Source organism: Fusarium sambucinum, chromosome I, assembly GCF_050947815.1.
Source record: "Fusarium sambucinum isolate potato_lamoka chromosome I, whole genome shotgun sequence".
Classification (NCBI taxonomy): domain Eukaryota; kingdom Fungi; phylum Ascomycota; class Sordariomycetes; order Hypocreales; family Nectriaceae; genus Fusarium; species Fusarium sambucinum.
In genome coordinates this window covers 11,368,783-11,387,148 of record NC_139294.1, presented here as the reverse complement: position 1 = coordinate 11,387,148, position 18,366 = coordinate 11,368,783, and the positions used below count along the sequence as shown (strand labels likewise).

The window sequence follows — 18,366 nt, the reverse complement described above, 5'->3', positions numbered from 1 at the left end:
CGCGCTGAGTTAGCTTAGTAGTGTTTGGCAGGTAAAGGTCTCTCTGATGACGAGTCCTTCAGTATCAAGGAACTAATACTAGAACTATGTGTAGGCTATTTGCCTGGAAGGTAAGAAGCAAGGAAGTAGCGTACTATAAGAAGAACACATATTCCTGTTCAATCATTCGTATATAGAATAAGTCACTCTTCATCACATTCAATTTCTACCAGCCAAAGCACCCACAATCCTGAGATATAATGAGAATGAACCTCAAGATACTCCTAGCATTGGCATCAGCCACAAAAGCAGCCCATTTACCATCGAGTCATGACACTTTCGAGTACATTGTCGTGGGATCAGGCCCTGGCGGTGGACCCTTGGCAGCGAACCTTGCGCGAGCTGGTCACTCGGTTCTTCTTGTCGATGCTGGAGACGATCAAATCAACAATACCAACTCCGAGATTGTTTACAACAACACGCTAGCCATCAATGATCCTCTCACCAGATGGGACTTCTTTGTCACTCGAGACACTCCAGAATTTGAAAGTGAATTCGAGTTTATGACGTGGAGACAAGAAAACGGGGAGTTTTATGTCGGCCGCGATCCTCCAGAGGGTGCTGAGCGACTAGGCATATACTACCCTCGCGCCGGTACTCTTGGGGGTTGCGCTATGCATAACGCTGCAACACTCTCGTTACCGGCCGACGTTGACTGGAACGACGTGGCTGAGATCACTGGCGATAATTCATGGATGTCAACGAATATGCGCCAGTACTTGGTGAACCTTGAACGATGTAACTACCTGCAAAATGGAAGCGACCCTTCTCACGGGTTTACGGGATACATCGACACTTCGCAGGCTGATCCTTCATGGGCTTTGAACAGCTCTGATCAGACTTCTCTTGCTCAACTTACCTCTGATTTACTGGGAGGAAACAAAACCAACTCGACGCTATTCACGTTACTAAGCCGCGACATCAACATAGATGATCCTAACAGGGATCATATTAACGGCGTCTTTACGCCGCATACTCATTCCCGCCATGGTGTCCGATCCAGCCCGCTCAATCTCATCCGCACCACCCTCGCTGATCCTCAGAAGTTTCCCTTGACTGTTCAAGAGCATACCCTTGTCACAAAGGTAATCTTCTCCGAGTATTCGGATCCCAAAGGCCCCAAAGCCATTGGCATTGAATACTTGCAAGGCAAAAGTCTTTACGCAGCAGACCCACGACACAATACCAGTTTCAAGGGTACTGCTGGAAAGGCATACGCAACTAGAGAAATCATCCTCGCCGGCGGTGTCTTTAATACGCCTCAGCTACTCAAGCTTAGTGGAATCGGACCGGCTTCGGAATTGGAAGCATTCAACATCACGGTGATCAAGGATCTTCCCGGGGTGGGAACTAGGATGCACGACAATTACGAGGCAGTTCTATATGGTACGTTCCAGAAGCCTGTTGTGGGTTTCTGGGACGTTTTTTACACCACAGCAGCAGCCCTCCGAACGCGCGATATTCACTTCTACTGTGGTAGTATGAATTTCATCGGCTTCTTCCCTGGCATGCCGGGTTGGAATAGGAACGAGTTTGAATGTGGTTTTATGCAGTTGCATCCCAGGAGCATCAACGGCACTGTCAAACTCAGATCTGCAAACCCGCAAGACGTTCCAGATATCGACCTGGGCTTCTTCCGTGGAGACAGTCGTCAGGATATTGAGTCTATGGTGGATGCTATCAATTTTGTGAGGCCAATCTTCAACAGTCTTGAGGACAATCCGTTCACCGAACACCGCCCATGTGCCACAGGGGTGGAATGCACAGACACTTGGCAGAAACACTACGTCCGGGCGCAGACTTACTCTCATCATGTCTCAGGCACCTGTGCAATTGGATCAGATCAAGATCCTTTTGCTGTGTTGGATTCTAAGTTTAGGGTAAGAGGGGTACAGAATCTCAGAGTTGTAGATGGATCTGTCTTTCCAGTTCAACCAGGCGAGGTGCCCACTTTGGCAACCTTGATGGTGAGCGAGAAAGCTTTGGTGGATATATTAGCAGATGTGTAGATCTTGTCTTGAAAGGTTACACTGTTCAAGCGTGTTCAATTACTGTCCTACAGCTTGAAAACCTATCCAGTCCTTCCATGTACTTATGAAATTATTCTAATACCTATGGACGAAACGGGTTCATTTCGGATTATCGTGCTGCATCTCGTGATTATCTATATAATACAATCCAACGGCTAATCATATAGGTTGAAGTTAATACTGTATCTGTGAGATTAGACTTGATGTGATTCTACACGGCCTACTGGGTAGCAGAAAAAATAGCCTCCTAAGTCTTAGGATGTATAAATAAGTAGTCTATGAACTATAGCCTAAGGGGGATAATGTGACCTACTAATTTCGTCTCTTATGCTTCCAACGGTCAGTTTTTCTGATACACTGGGGACGGCCTGGCGTAGATTGAAGTCAACATAGACTACGGAGTAGTCCCACATTCTAACTACCCCTGTCCAACTCAAATTTATGGGGAATGAGACATCAGAGACTTACCAGGACTTTGCCGTTTTGGCGGACTTAGGGAGCATAAGTCCATGATAACTTAACTCCGAAACGCTACAAGCTTTAGCAGTGTACCAACCACTAACAAATACATATATAATTTCAAGCGAAGTCTATCATTAGAGACAGCCGAGAATATTCTACTATACTGCCGACAATCAAGGCATTACTGGCAACATGTATTTCTCACCTTCTATCCTTGTGACAGGAGCCAACGGATACCTTGGTTTACATGTCGTTGATCAACTACTGAAGCACGACAGAACGGTTTATGCAACAGTACGCTCCGAGAAGGCCGCCGAAACGGTCCGCACAAGCTTTTCGGCATATGTCAAGTCTGATCAGCTCCGCATCGTCTTCGTTGAAGACCTGACCAGGCCAGAATGTTTCCAACGCGCCTTCAACGAAACTATTACTAGTGTCGTCCATGTTGCGAGCCCTTGTCCGATGGGCAAGAATATTCAAGATAACATTAGCGAGATACTCAGCCCCGCTATCGCCGGCACCACAGCTGTGCTAGAAGCAGCCAAAAAATATTCGTCTTCCTCGTTCCGTAGGGTTGTGCAGATATCTTCCTTCTCTGCCATGCTCGACCTCTCTAAAGGCTCGCGCCCTGGGTATACTTACACTGAAGCCGACTGGAACCCAGTGACGTACGAGGAAGCCGCGAAGGAGCAGGACCCAACAGTATTGTACATAGCGTCTAAAGCGCTGTCTGAGAAAGCTGTATGGGAGTGGATGTCAGCAAATAAGCCACACTTCGATACTGTGTGCTTATGTCCATCAACAATCTTCGGTCCTCACATCGAGGCTATCGACTCTATGGCTCACCTGCACTCAACAGCTTCCCTGCTCTGGGGCTTAGTCGACGCTCCTCAAGTTCCGCGTCTTGACTTTGCTGGTGCCATCGACGTACGCGACGCTGCCCTGATGGTCGTATCTGCTGTTGACACGCCAGATGCCAGTGGTAAGAGATTTCTTTTGGCTGAGCATTTCGACTGGCAGAGTGCCGCAGACGCGGCCAGATCGAACCTGGCCCAAGAGGCCCGTTGCAGGATTCCCATAGGCACACCTGGTTCTGGCAAGGACGAGGCACTCAACAATCTATACACTGTCGATGGGTCTAAAGCAGTGGAGGCCCTTAGGGTCAGATACAGACCGATGACTGAGACGGTGATAGACACCCTGAAGCAATTTCTTGAGGTGGAGGCGGGGGAGAAGGAGTCTTCAGCTTAATATCCCAGTTCATCTGTGCGGCAGAGGTACAAGATGTTAGTACAAGGCATGGCCATAAGAAAAAAGTATTGTATAGGGATCAACTTAAATCGTACGTCGGATGAACTTGTTATTGCCTCCGTGGTGACTATGCCTATTCTGTAATGCCACAAGGATATGCCCGGGCACCTCCACTTGGGAGCGCGTAGACGTGCCGATCATGCTGCCTTTCATCTTGCTAAAGCCCCACTGTCTCAAATCTAATGGCTGCATCGCTGAGTATTAAACGCTCGTGCGACGTTTACGAGGAACATCTCATAAACACACAAAGTCTAAAGGAGGTTATTTCGCCTACAGCACCTGGAGGTAGGTTAACTTAGGAGGTCGCCCCCGGTCTTGAGATGATGTAATTGGGTTTATCTGATTTACCCACCTTTTATGCTTACCTATCAACCAGTTATATCATTATGATGTACCGGGGGTGACCAGGTGTGGTAGGCGAAATAACATGACCAGTCCTGTAATCTCTGCAAGCGCGAAATTGATGCTGCGGGACGCTACAGACATATACCCATGTTTTAGTAACGAAAAATAACTTTTTTGTATAAACAGACATCGTCTGTTCATCTTCCTGTCTCATTCAACCCAATCCAATTATCACTTCTTCATTCAACCAACTCCATTCGTTTAAGGAACAGAGAAACATCCCTTTTTTGTCATGAAATACCTCGTCTTCTCGGCCCTCTACGGGCTCGCCGCTGTCAGTGCCTACACTGTCACTAATGCGCCGAGGTTCATGTTGAAAAACATAGACCCTATTGTGTTCCCAGGTCAATACGTTAGCCACATGCATAGTTTCTTTGGATCAGATGCTGTCACAGTGAACACAACCACATCCAGAGAGCTTCAAACTGGATGTTCCACTGCTGAGAACCCAAACGATTTCTCGTCCTATTGTAAGTACATGTTGGTTGCCCAACGTCCATCATCTAATGCTTGACAGGGGTACCGACTCTCTTTGCAAAGAACGGCAGTGATCGTATCACAGTTCCTATTAGTCGTTTCAGCGCCTACTACGTCAGCATTGATAAGGCCGAGGTTGCTATTCCTCAGGATTATAAAGTGGTTGTCGGTAATGCAAGCGCAACTTCAAACAACCATGTCGAGCCTCTTGCTGGTATTCAGTGGTTTTGCGAGTTCGGAGGTGATCCTCAAGAAGTCAAAGACAGAGCAGCATTCCCTACCAAGGGCTGCGGACGGCTCCAAACCATTCTTCTCTTCCATGACTGCGTTAACGAGGAGTCTTTGGAGTCTACGTATTCCGGGGTCCATCATTGGACCAAAACCTTCAGACCTGAGAACCGCTGTCCAGCTGGCATGAAGCGAATGCCACAGCTGCGGTTTAGCATCCGCTATGATCTCCGCGAGGTGTTCCCAGACGGTTGGGATGGTCCCGCTCCGCTCGAACTTTCTTGTGGATCCTCATACTGTACACATGGTGACTTTATCAATGGTTGGCTTCCTGAAGCGGCTGAAAACATGCTCCTGGCAAATTCGAAAAGGGACTTTAAGGGAGTTGATGGACCCAAGGGGAAATATAATGCTGGCTCGCTGTGCAAGGCAGGGGAGTTTAAGGATGCAGATCCGGAACATGGAACCAGCGACTATGTAGAAAGTAAACGCGTCCTGGCTTAATTATTAGCTATTTATTTATTAACGCTTTAGTATTTATTTTATTTATTTTTATTGTCTTGGCTGCAGTACGAGCTGCAGTTACATTGAATCTTACTGTCCTATGAGATTCTTCCATGTCATTACCCTTCCAGATTTGAACACGGGACTTTTGGTCCTTGACGGTATCGTAGAAAGAGACTGGTGATTGAATGAAATATTACACAGGCGATGCCTCACGTGACATCCTCCCCTCCTTTCAATAATTACGAACTAATTAACCTGCAACAGGATGCTTCCACTGCTGCCAACCGATCCAAGTCTGAAAAATGGACATAGCTAAAGCTAATGCACCGAGTATTATTGCAATTGCTACACCTGCAAGTGTCGCCATCATAACATACCGGGCGCCGCTTTTCCTTTCCAGCCACTTCTCCAAGTACCCTCGAGGTGTTGGGTTGTCAAGCTCCTCATATAGTTCGATTAGTCTATGTTCGAGGTATTGATATCCAGAGGAGGTCTCCCCTGCAACTTGATATGTCGAAGGTTCATATCGGAGACAATCTGCATCTAGATTGTGTTTTGAGATGAGTGAGCGAAGCAAGATGGCTGTATCTGTTGTCGATGGGAATAAGGTCTTCTGAATGGAATTGAGGGTCTCTATGGCAAGTTTTCGAGACATGTAGCTCCTTTCAAAGCTTATTAGCAAATGTATTTCTGGAGATTGAGACACTCACTCAGTGTTGACCTGGCTTGCGATGAGAGTCTCTTTCAGAAACGATGTATGGTGAAATAGTTCCACCGTCCCGTCTTTTTGGTTCAACTTGAGATGATTCGATAGCTCATTTGTTGGGACGAAGGAAAGTCTAGCCACCTTGGAGAGTCTTCGCGCAGTGACTCTATCGTTTATTTGACGGAATGTGGCAGCACCCTCTTCTAATCCAGAATAGTCAGTAGTTGGGAATACACTCGAGATAAACTGAGGCCATGTCATGTCGTGCGCCCATGTTGCAGGTTGCAGACCTGCCTCAAGTGTGTCTGCCGATCTTGCTTCCAGAGAACATGTTATCATTGTCATGACTCTTAGAGCCAGGTCCAAAGCCCTGTTCTGGTCCGAGGGCATAGGCATCTGATCATCACCCCCATCTGGGAAACAATCACCTGTTAGTTCTGCCCTTGTCTTGTCTGGACTGTCTTTGAGTGTGCGAATGATCGACATTAAATCCGTGTGACTTTGCAACGCTGGAGGAGCTCCAACAACCATGTCGGGAACATATTCAGCAGTGCATTTCCGATAATAGTCGAAGAACAGCTTCATCCTACTCCAGCGCGCCCCCGCGCAAGTTTGAGGTGAGCACGGTTGCTGCCCCGGCGCAACTTTGCAGTTGTCGCATAGTTTCCAATTCCACAGTACGAGAACGAGATTTCGAAGATCCTGGTCGGTAAGATCTTTGAGAGGATAGGGCGAAGAAAGGTCAAACATGGAGTCCGTAGGTAGTATAAACATCTTGACGGGTGGAAATAAAAAGCATGAGAAAGGCTGAAAACCGTTTCAAGTATCATGTACGGCTGAGAGCCTGGTGTTCGTCAAGATGCAATAGTCGGGGCTCTATCGAATGTGGCTTGGCCCTAAGGTATCAGAAAAAGTGACCGCGGGAAACACAAAAGACGAAATTACTAGGTTAGCTTATACTCCTTAGACTATAGCTCTAAGACTATTTATTTTTGTACCGTAAGACTTAGAAGGGTAATATTTCTGACACCCACACCTACTAGCTTGGATGCTGCAGATTGAGAAGCGTAGTTATTAGTTGTCAGCATTTGTCGAGTCTGCCTCATCGGCGCTCGGCACCTGATCTGACGTATCTTTGCTCATTCTTTTCATCCATCACCTTCTCATCATTTCGCATATGTCAGTTTGAGTTATTGTACCAAATCTTCAAATGGAAGATCCCCGTTCACATTGTCATTGTACAAATGAGGAGATACATACCGACAATGATTCAGGATACGGTGGATCAAGGAATCCAAGCCATGGATCCAATTCCGAACCTAGTCTTGATCAGTTGAGCATGTCTCGCTCTAGTCCTCGTCCTCTGCCTCAACCTGTCACTTCCAATAATCCTGCAGCACAACAGAACACAATCCGACCTATCGCAAAGTCAATTGACGAACAAACTGCGAGACGCGCTAGTGATGTGATCGAGCAAATAAGCGGCCTTTTAGCAGAGTGTATACTCAAGTCAAAAAAACGGAAATACTTGTCAAGATCAAAGCGACAACTGCCTGCAATGTCGATAAGACCTGTCATGCTCGGAACAAGCATAGAAGATGCCAAAGTCTGCCTCGTCATCTTTTGCTCCGACGAAGACGGCGCGCACGATACAATTCGAAAGTTCTTGCGCAAGTCATATGTGAAGGACCTCTATCAGCCCAACGACAGTTCAATGTGCTCGTTTGACGTGCATATCTTTGGTGCATCACCAAGCACGCGATCAGGTCCTGAAGTCGGCATTCCAAGCTTAGAAGACATGACTTATACTCACTGTGGAATGCCGATTCCTATCTCTGCCGAAGGTTTCGGAGAAGAGATAGCCATGTCAACAATGGGTGGTCTCCTACAACTCGACGCCCCACGGTGGATAGACAGTTCATATCGAGTCTACGGTTTAACTGTTGCCCATGCGATACATACTGAAACGAACAGTGATGGCTATGGCGATGACGATGACGAAAATCTCTCCATTTCGGATGATGACAGCGACGGATATGACGAGAGTTCTTCAAACAGCTCCGATACTTCATGTCTGACCTCCATCCCTCAAGTTGATTGGGGCGTGTCACTTGAAGCAGAACAGACATCAAGACCAGTGATTCCACATCCATCTCTACCGGGTTCCGTATTTGCTCAACCTATAGCATATTCATCCCTGAGTAATACTGGAGCGTTTCGAGATTGGGCGCTATTCAAGTTTCCGACATGGGAGATCCCGATGAAGCCCAACATGCTGGTCGCCCAGGGGAAACCTCCAGCGCTGCTCAAGATGCCCTCTTCTCTAGTTGATGTTCCGATCAGTCGATCAGTATATATCATCACAGGATCCTCTGGAGTAAAAGAAGCAACCATCACCGCTGGTCTGAACCAGATTCTTGTACATCCTGGGACCCAGTTTGTAAGAACATATAGCGTGGAGCTTAGTAGAAGCACAGGTATATATACACGTGTGTGCACGAAGTACATAGGCTAATAGAACCATAGACATTATATCTGGGGACTCTGGCTCCTGGGTAGTTGATGCTTCGACTTTCGAAGTCTATGGCCATCTTGTTGCGACAGATATGCTCTCGTGTAGTTATGTCATCCCTTTGGTTGATGTTTTTGAGGATATCGAGCTTCAAGTAAAGGAAGCTTCCAAATTGAACACAATTTCTATCGGGTTTCCTTTTATACAACAACCGGACAATCGAGGGACAGGGAAGCGAGTTGTTCCAACCAATAATGATGTGGCAGGGCATTCTCGGCCCCTTGGTTCATATAAATCGCCGTCCGACGATACGAAGTCTAATATTACGAACTGGAATACATCTGTCTGGGATATGCCACTATCAGATATGGTTTACAAGTCAGACAACTAGGCATAGTCACATGTTTAAAAAGTAGTGAATCTAGCTAAAATAGAGCTATATAGGAGGAGATTCTGAGCGCATTTCTTAGTGATGTGGTCAAGATATGTTTTCAGCCATTGATATGGTACTCAGCTTGATTTAGCTGGACATGCTACAAACAAACTTGGAACTTGGGAGCCCCCTATACTCTACTAGATCACACATTGAAGTTTAGGTACCACACTGGTTGATGTCATAAGGTTCCAATAGTTTACCGGTGGCTAGATACTTTGCGACAGACCTGGTCGGCCTCCCAATACCCCGCTTATACCATGGCCGTTCTAAGCTCAGCTACTATAAAGATAAGGAGAATTCATTTTCCCATAGACCACCGAGTGCTGCTTCTCAAAACAAAACAAGAGTGAAAAACACCCAATCTCATTGACGTCCAAGTCATTTTCCTACTATCCAAGCACAAAGTGAGCAACAAGTCTAAGCGAAACACATTCTAGTACTTACATACAGCCCGCTTCTCAAACAGACCGAAACTTCAATAAACATGACCTCCGCAATGACATCCCGCAAGTTTGCCGTACTCATTGACGCCGACAATGCCAACGCTTCCATGGCTGGCTCTGTGCTCACAGAGATCGCCAAGTACGGCACAACCTTTGCCAAACGTGCTTATGGAGACTGGACTGGGACAGCATTAACCCAATGGAAAAACCACCTTCTGGAACAATCTATCCAGCCAATGCAGCAGTTTGCCTATACCAAAGGGAAGAACTCAACTGATTCAGCCATGATTATCGATGCTATGGATCTTTTGTATTCAAACAAATTCAACGGCTTCTGCATAGTGTCTAGTGACAGCGACTTTACTCGGCTGGCTACTCGAATACGAGAGTCAGGCTTGGTAGTCTTTGGATGTGGAGAGAGGCACACTCCCAAACCTTTTGTTACGGCGTGCGACAAGTTTATCTATGTTGAGAATCTAGTGTCAATGACTGGGCCAGCCAAATTTGGAATGTCAGTAGCCGGGCCATCCAGTGCTCGTTCCTCTATTACAGGGCTCATTAGCGTCGGTCCATCGATTGCTAGTTCTATGGAAGGTGTAGCAGCCAGTACATCATTAACCGATCAGAATGAAAAGGACGCGGACCAGACTGACCCTTTGAAGAGTAACAAACAGACGGAGGGAGCTAAGACACTGGAACCTCCGATACATGGCGATTCAGCACCTGAACACAAAGCAGTTGATTTGACGACTATTGGATGGCTGCAAGAGGCTGTAGAAGTGTCTTCAGATGACGAAGGATGGGCTCTGCTTGCAGAAGTTGGTTCACTTATGGTCCAGTGGCATTCTGACTTTGACCCTCGCACGTATGGATGTAAGAAGCTCAGCGGGTTGCTGAGATCTACAGGCCGCTTTGCAGTTGTAAATAGATTTCCTGAAGATAAGAAGTCGGATGCAATGTATGCCCGATGTCTCAATGACTAAGAAAGAGGGTTGAGCAATCACGTTCCAAGCAAGGATGGGCAATTGGGGACTTGTCCAAATGACTATGGAGGTTTCATTTCCAGCTAAACTATTATAAGTCAATGTATGAATACTATCTAACACGTTGAAATACTAGGAAAACCTTTTCCCCAGAAGTCTAAGAACCATGCGGTGTGATATCATCTGGTAGATCATTTCTTGTCCTGTCGAAGGTTCATCCCCTTGTAATCAGGGAGTTTCCAACTACCTGTATCTTCCTTCAAAAGGTTCCTAGCCAGTACGTCCAACTTGAAGAAAGCTGCAACAGCCAAGAAAAAGTTGAGGATCGTAAGAAAAAACGAGCTCGATGGCAACTTGTGCCAGTAGGTCTTGTCTTTCTCGATACCATCCTGAACGGTATCCATAAACGGACGGAATTTCTGTTCATAACTGGCCAAAGCTTGAGGAAGTGCTTCCTTAGAGGCACCAACGCGACTGACATGATCTTGAATTTCGCCGGCCAAAACGTAGGCGCCAACTAGACTGGAGGTTGTTCCCATTCCTGTAACTGCTGTCGGACAGTACGCTGCATCCCCCAGTAGCGCAACTCTTCCTTTGCTCCAAGAGTTCATCCTAACAACGCCCATGTTCTCGCAATAGAAGTCTTCTGATTCTTGTAGTTCAGTGGTCAACTCCTCTGAGCGCCATCCAGCAGATTGAAACAACTGTGATAAAACAGCCTTTTCCTTCTCTGCACCTTCTGTTCGTGCAGCCAAGACTTGTTCGTGATCATCCTGGCCGATAAGATATGCTTGGACCCGATCGGCATTGTGCCTTCGACTGAATAAGAATCGCTTGCCCGGAGCGATGTAGGCAGTTGCATTGTATTTCTCTCCCTCCATGATATGGCGAGGCATGGTAAAGTAAGCAGCATAGACCCCGATGAGTTGAATGGGGTCTTTAGCTTCAGGTCCTAGCATCAGCTTTCGAATACGGGACCACTGCCCATCGGCACCGATGACAAGGTCATAGTGGTTCTTTTCACCATTTGCTAGACGAACTTCAACACAATCGTCCAGTTGTTCGAAGCTCTCCACAGTCGTCCCATACACGAATCGCACACAATCCTTGATGTTCTGGTACAGAAGCTTGATAAGGTCACCTCTCATGATCTCGTAGTCAGTCGTAAAGCTTTGAAGCCCTTCGCCGGACGTGTTTGCGGGAAAGTACGCCACGACTCTGCCAGAACTGTTGACGAACTCCAATCCTTCCTCTTTGACTGACACAGCACGGAAAGCGGTTTCAAGGCCCATCCTCTTTAAAACCTCGATTCCATGTCCTCGAATATCAACCTGCAGACCGGTGGATCTCAAGTCGGGGTGCTTCTCAATGATTGTAACATCATGGTGTTTTGAGAGCCAGAAGGCGAGGGCGTTGCCAGCAATACCGGCGCCGCAAATGATGATTCTCAGTCTAGTCATGGTTGCGGTCGGTCTTGGTTGAATATATTCAAGAGAGGCAGGAGGTGATAAAAATGGGTGGTTGAAGCGCATGCACTGTTGTAGAAATTTTATAAAGTCTAGAGACAGAAATTGCAGGCATGTCTTTTCATCAAGTATTCTTTCGGACGTCTAGTTTCTTGGAGTTAAGTTCTCGGGGTGGGTCGCCCGGCCTTCTCTGCAGGAAAAAACCGGGCCGTAAGCGAACACACCGAACTCACAAACACCGAAAATCGCTTGAGTCAAGTTCGGTGTTGTCTTTCGGTCTTAAACAAGGGTGTTTCAAAATGCGAAAGTTTAACAGGATTTCATTGCGCAACTTGTTGATTATTACATTGAGTATCTTGTCCTTCCCGCCTTTGTACATGATGCCTCAATCAACCTCTCAGAAGGGTCTATCCATTGCTGAGACTTCAGCTAGGTACCATATCTCAATCAGTACGAATCCATCAGCGCACGACCCTTGTTGGTTGAAATCTCCATCAAGCCTAAAGAATGCCGGATATTGCTGACTTCGGCCGTGGCGTTTGGGTTTTCTACCTCAACGCTCTTGCAGCCTGTCTCAACCCCCTCAGCTGACGTCCCGACTTTCGCATCCAGCAGGGCTTTTTCCATACGGTCGTGAAATGTTCCATATGGCTGAAATGGTATTTTGGTGTAGTAGATAGTCGGCCAAGTGGCTTCTGTTTTAGTCGCTGGGGTATCTAGTTGGTCGAGTATTCCTTTTGGGAACTGGGCGTAATAAACGTAAGCATAATCCTTCTCATCATCATGGCAAACGACGAGGCGAATCTACACGAGAGTTAGTTTAGGCATTCAAATGAGAGTGTGTCAGATGGGGGATAACGTACGGGACAGAACGTGTAGCGGCTGTCTCTCCACTGACATTGTGCTAGAGATATGATGAGGCAGAGAAAGTATGGATCCTGGAACCACGTCTCTGGCGTGCACTCTTTGACCCTGTGGTCCCAAAGCTGTTGAGCATCATCCGGTCTGTTACGATACCGCATGGGGAAACATCGTTCCTGGCGTTGTTCCGTGATACTGCTGTAGGCAAAGAACCCTATAAATGGGCTCTTAGTCTTGTTGCGTTCTTGTTCTCCGTCTTCTTGATCGTTATTTTCTTTATTCCCGTCTTCTTCATCATGTTTTCGTTCAAGATAGTAGATTGGGCAGTGTGGACGATGCTTGCTGCGTCCGTTGAAGTAGAATGTCGGCTCCGTGCTGTATACATACAGAAGTTAGTAAAGATATAGTAGCGAAGGGAAATGCAAATGGACCGAACATACCAATAATTCACTAGACGACCTCTTTCAGAATTGAAAAGCACCCTGAAACGTGAAGCCTTTCGCTCGTAGCCGCCGAACCATGGATTATTTGCTAGCTCTGTTTCATAAGGCATGGCCCACTCCTCATGCGCGCCTGTTTTAGCTTCAGGAGGGACATCGATTTGCTGGAATGTGCAGTGTAGAAGCTCGAGATGGCGGGCGGTCCAGCGCAGAGGATGGTCGGACAGCTCGGGGTGTTGAATGATCAGCTCATGTAGAGACTGATTAGGCGTGATGACTTTCTCCATCGCGGCTGCCTTTGACTGAGGCGCGGCCATTTTCGGTTTTGGCGACGATGTTGTAGGAGGGTAGAAATGGGTGGCTGTTGTTTGGTGATTGAGAGTTGAATGAGAGAGTGACAATAAACAAGGGTCTGGTGCTGTCAGAAGAGTGGGTCAAAGACGTGGTACGAAAGGTGGGGCTCCACCTTGCAAATGAAGGTGACCTTACCAGTTGATTGAGCATGCAAGAAGAAGAAGTTGCTGTTGTCTGCACAGCGCGACAGAAGCTTCCTTTATAAGTCATAGTATCTATCATAGAGTTCGTGCTATATGACTCACGGCTTGGCTAGATAACCTAGTCCTGAGAGAATTTAAAGATTTATTAGCAATTAGATTAACGCCTGGCAGCCTGGGCGGAAGCATGTTTTTGTTTATGTTTAGGTTATGCCCAGATTCCTCATTTTCTTCGGGGTTTTTAATAAAGGTTAATCTATCCATGAAGATTAAATTTCAATAAATATTTAAATCTAATATTCTCTGCAAATATAAGTAACCTACTCTGTAGTTAATTATACTTTATAATTATAATAATACTTAAGATTATAGAGTTAAAGATTTAATCTAATGAAATTATATACTTTTATATAATATTTATATAGTTATCCTTATTAAAAACCTATTATAGTTCCTTTAAGCTCTGCATTAAATCTAATTATTATATTATTAGCTATAGCAGAGCATATAACTGCTTAAATCTTTTTTATAACTAATATTTATTTGCCTATCTCCCTAGTTAATAATATTATTTATTTATATCTTTAAGACTTTTAATTATTTTATAAAGAAATAAGATAGCTTAAATAGTAAATATCTAATAATTTAATAATATTATAAGGCTATTAAGCTATATTTTTAAATAAGCTTTTAATAAAACTCTATATTAAAATAAAGCTATATAAAATAATAAGATAATAATAAATATTTTCTTTTTCCTTATATAATAAAACTACTAATAAAAAAAAGTAAAAATAATAATAAAAAAGTAAATTATTTTACCTTTAATTATTTAAGCTAACCTAGATTATAGTTATAATATTAATACTATATTACTATACTATTTAACCTTATAACTATAGCCTTATAGCTAGGCAATATATAAGGCAATTTTACTATATATATAGTAAGATTATTAAGGTATTATATATTAGCCTAGCCTTATTTTAAGATCTATATAATCTTATAATAATAAAGTTAAAATATATCTCTATAAGCTAAAAACCTTTAATTAAAGATAATATAGCGCTAATTATATTTAGCTATAAAGTCTTATAATTCCTTAGTATTCCTATCCTTTAAAAGGACTTATAATAAATTTAATAAGAAAAGTAATAGCTTTATATATTATATTATAAGATTAAAAAAAGAAATACCTTTATAATAAAAAAGACTATAATTTATAATATAATAAGTTAATATAAGCTATAGTTAATAGAATTAAGGGTATTTATTTAAACTATTAAAGATAAGTATAAGTATTTTAAGTAATAGCTTTCCTATATAATTAACTATAATAGCTTAAATTATAAGAAACTTTATTTAAATTAAAGTTAAAGGAAGAAATTTATATATATAGTTAAGAGTTTAATATAAAGTTAAAATGCTAAAGTAAAACCTAATTAATATTATAATTAATTAAACTAAGTTATATAATTAAACCTCTTACTATATTATATAATTATTTTAATCCTTATATAATTATACTATTAATAATTTTAATAAAGGTAATATAACTATATAGTATATTAAAGCCTATTTAAAGTTATACTTATTAAAATATCTTTTAAAAGGAAATACTTTTTAATATAATAATAGCTATATCTTTATAGCTTTTATAGTTTAAGATTAATTAATAAAATAAGTATTAGAAAATAGTATTCTTTTTATAAATTAGCCTTTATATAGTTTTAATCTTAATTCTATTAAAAATATCTAGAAAATATTAAAAAAATAAATCTATAAGGAATATCTTAATATATTAGCTTTCTTATTTATTATAGAGATAAAAAAGTAGTTTATTAAAGCTATTATTAAAGTATAAGAGAAGATTAAAAATAAAGTAATTAAAACTATAATAATATTAATACTTAATTAAGTTAATATATATTACCTTACTAATAAATATTATATAAAGTATTAATATATTATATTAAATTAAAAGTAATTAAAGTTAATTTAATATAAATTAAAACTTTAAGTCCTTCTAAGGGATAAAAATATTAAAGAGTTATAAGACCTTATAGTTAAATATAGCTAGCACTATACTATCTTTAATTAAAAGTCTTTAGCCTATAGAAATATATTTTAGCTTTATTATTATAAGGTTATATAAATCTTAAAATAAAGCTAGGCTAATATATAATACTTTAATAATCTTATTATATATATAGTAAAATTGCCTTATATATTGCCTAACTATAAGGCTATAGTTATAAAGTTAAATAGTATAGTAATATAATATTAATATTATAACTATAATCTAGGTTAATTTAATATATTAAATAGATAATTAAGAGTAAAATAATTTACTTTTTTATTATTATTTTTACTTTTCTTTACTAATAGTTTTATTATATAAAGAAAAAAAAAGTATTTACTATTATCTTATTATTTTATATAGCTTTATTTTAATATAGAGTTTTATTAAAAGCTTATTTAAAAGTATAGCCTTATAGCCTTATAATATTATTAAATTATTAGATATTTACTATTTAAGCTATCTTATTTCTTTATAAAATAATTAAAAGTCTTAAAAATATAAATAAGTAAAGTATTAGTTAATATTTAATTTCCTTAAGATTTAAAAGTTAATAATAAGCTATAAAATAATAAAATAAAGATTAAACTTATAATTTATTTTACTTCTTTTTAATCTTAAATATTTTCTTTATATAAGCTTTATAAATCTTCTTTAACTTTTTAACTTTATTTTCTTATAAAGCTTTTTACTTTTTATTATTAAAATAAGAAAAAGGCTATTTAATAACTTTTTCTTTATCTTTAAATTAAAATTAATAATATAAAATATTATTTTAAAGCTTATATTTAAAAGAAATAAATAAAAATAATAATATATTTAACTTATAATTTAAAGAAACTTAATTAATATTATAATTATAATAAAGGCTATTTAATATTAATAAATAAGCTTTAAAATATAATTTCTAAGTTTAATTTAATTTATAATATTATAAAATTTAAAAATAAAAAAGAATTAAAAAGTTTTATTATATTAAAAAAAACTAGTTAATAAATAAAGTAATAATATAGTTAAAAGAAGCTAAAATAATTAAAATTAACCTTTAAAATAAAACATTATATATTAATTATAAGAATAATAATAAAAAGAAAAAGAAAAAGAAATTAAAGTATAAATTAAAAGGCTTTTTATACTTATTAAAATATAAAAAAGGTATATTTTATAGTAATTATAATTTATAATTAAAATTACTAAGTAAATATATTCTTAATATATATTAATAGCTAATTTACTTTAAAATAAAGAAATTAAAAAACTATAAAATATATAAAAAATAAAGTTATTTATAAATTAATTTTAATAATTAAATTAATTTAAAGGAATATATTAAAATATAATTATTTTAAATAAAGTAAATATAAACTTTCTTTTAATAAAAAAAGTAGCTTTTTATTAATAATAATATTATATAAGATTAAATAGATTTAATTAAAGTTAATATATTTTATTTACTTAAAAAGAGGGGATATTATATAGCTATATATTAATTTAAATATAATATAATTAATATTATAAGTTAAGTTTAATAATATAAGTTAATAGGGAATACTTTAAGTATAATAAATTCTATAGCTATAGATAAGTATTATAAGTAAATTAAGCTCTATTAATAAGATATAGCTTAAAAAGCTATATTTAAGATTTAATTAGCAGTTTAGCTAAAGTTATAATAATAATATTATTATTATATAATTAAATTTACTTATAGCTATAAGGTAATTAAGTTTAATTTTAAGCTATAATAATATTTCCCCCTTTAATATTAAGCTTTATTAAGATAATTTACTATAGTCTAGGTTTATTAAAATACTAGTAATAATAGTTTATTATAATTATAGTAGTATTCTATATATAAGCAGTAGATATTTTAATTAAGTCTATATATTTAGCCTATTTAATAATATACTTTAGTTTTAAATAGCCTCCTTAGCTATATTAATTTTAAGAAGAATTTATAATATTTTTAACTTTTTACTCTTTTATTCCTTTAGCTTTTATTAATAATAATAATTTTAAATTCTAGCTAAGTAGTAAATTAATAGCAGTTAATTTTAATAGGTTTATATAAAATATAAGGTATATCTTTATATTAATAGGTAATTCTAGTTAATAAGTATATAAGGTAATAACTTTATTAATTATTAATAGGCTAATATATTTCTAATTTAATTTTGTTTATAGCTTTAAAGTTTTAATATTCTAGGTATTTAACTATATTAAGTCTCTTATTTAATAATATTAAGTAAAGCATTTATATTAATTTACTTAAGCTTTATAATAAGCTTATATAATAATACTTTTTAATCTTAAGTATTTTAAGATATTATTTATAGTCTTTATAAACTATTTTATATCTTTAATAATTAGGATTTCTTTAATTATAATTATAAGCTTAAAGCCTATTTATAAATAAAACCTATAGTTTATAAAAAATAAAAATATATTAATAGTTTTAAATTTTAAGGAGTTTATTATAAACTTAG

General features: G+C 39.1%; 8 protein-coding genes across 8 annotated transcripts; 5 read left to right on the top strand and 3 right to left on the bottom strand.

Annotated features, from left to right (window-relative positions):
- Window positions 1-239: 239 nt before the first annotated feature.
- FSST1_006409 (GMC family oxidoreductase) lies at window positions 240-2,048 on the top strand (the record flags this gene model as incomplete). The annotated part of the gene is made up of 1 exon (XM_083232774.1): window positions 240-2,048. One exon carries the CDS (start codon window positions 240-242, stop codon window positions 2,046-2,048), a length of 1,809 nt encoding a protein of 602 aa, XP_083089839.1.
- A 675-nt stretch (window positions 2,049-2,723) lies between these two features.
- Window positions 2,724-3,782, top strand: FSST1_006408 (uncharacterized protein; the record flags this gene model as incomplete). Its single annotated transcript, XM_083232773.1, has 1 exon — window positions 2,724-3,782. One exon carries the CDS (start codon window positions 2,724-2,726, stop codon window positions 3,780-3,782), a length of 1,059 nt encoding a protein of 352 aa, XP_083089838.1.
- A 697-nt stretch (window positions 3,783-4,479) lies between these two features.
- FSST1_006407 (DUF1996 domain-containing protein) lies at window positions 4,480-5,456 on the top strand (the record flags this gene model as incomplete). Its single annotated transcript, XM_083232772.1, has 2 exons — window positions 4,480-4,717; window positions 4,765-5,456. 2 exons carry the CDS (start codon window positions 4,480-4,482, stop codon window positions 5,454-5,456), a joined length of 930 nt encoding a protein of 309 aa, XP_083089837.1.
- Window positions 5,457-5,709: 253 nt separating this feature from the next.
- Window positions 5,710-6,939, bottom strand: FSST1_006406 (uncharacterized protein; the record flags this gene model as incomplete). The annotated part of the gene is made up of 2 exons (XM_083232771.1): window positions 5,710-6,121; window positions 6,170-6,939. 2 exons carry the CDS (start codon window positions 6,937-6,939, stop codon window positions 5,710-5,712), a joined length of 1,182 nt encoding a protein of 393 aa, XP_083089836.1.
- A 436-nt stretch (window positions 6,940-7,375) lies between these two features.
- FSST1_006405 (uncharacterized protein) lies at window positions 7,376-9,068 on the top strand (the record flags this gene model as incomplete). Its single annotated transcript, XM_083232770.1, has 2 exons — window positions 7,376-8,642; window positions 8,692-9,068. 2 exons carry the CDS (start codon window positions 7,376-7,378, stop codon window positions 9,066-9,068), a joined length of 1,644 nt encoding a protein of 547 aa, XP_083089835.1.
- Window positions 9,069-9,597: 529 nt separating this feature from the next.
- FSST1_006404 (NYN domain-containing protein) lies at window positions 9,598-10,539 on the top strand (the record flags this gene model as incomplete). Its single annotated transcript, XM_083232768.1, has 1 exon — window positions 9,598-10,539. The coding sequence occupies one exon, from the start codon at window positions 9,598-9,600 to the stop codon at window positions 10,537-10,539; it is 942 nt and encodes a 313-aa protein (XP_083089834.1).
- A 191-nt stretch (window positions 10,540-10,730) lies between these two features.
- FSST1_006403 (uncharacterized protein) lies at window positions 10,731-11,999 on the bottom strand (the record flags this gene model as incomplete). Its single annotated transcript, XM_083232767.1, has 1 exon — window positions 10,731-11,999. One exon carries the CDS (start codon window positions 11,997-11,999, stop codon window positions 10,731-10,733), a length of 1,269 nt encoding a protein of 422 aa, XP_083089833.1.
- A 453-nt stretch (window positions 12,000-12,452) lies between these two features.
- Window positions 12,453-13,623, bottom strand: FSST1_006402 (uncharacterized protein; the record flags this gene model as incomplete). The annotated part of the gene is made up of 3 exons (XM_083232766.1): window positions 12,453-12,809; window positions 12,869-13,241; window positions 13,307-13,623. 3 exons carry the CDS (start codon window positions 13,621-13,623, stop codon window positions 12,453-12,455), a joined length of 1,047 nt encoding a protein of 348 aa, XP_083089832.1.
- Window positions 13,624-18,366: the final 4,743 nt, after the last annotated feature.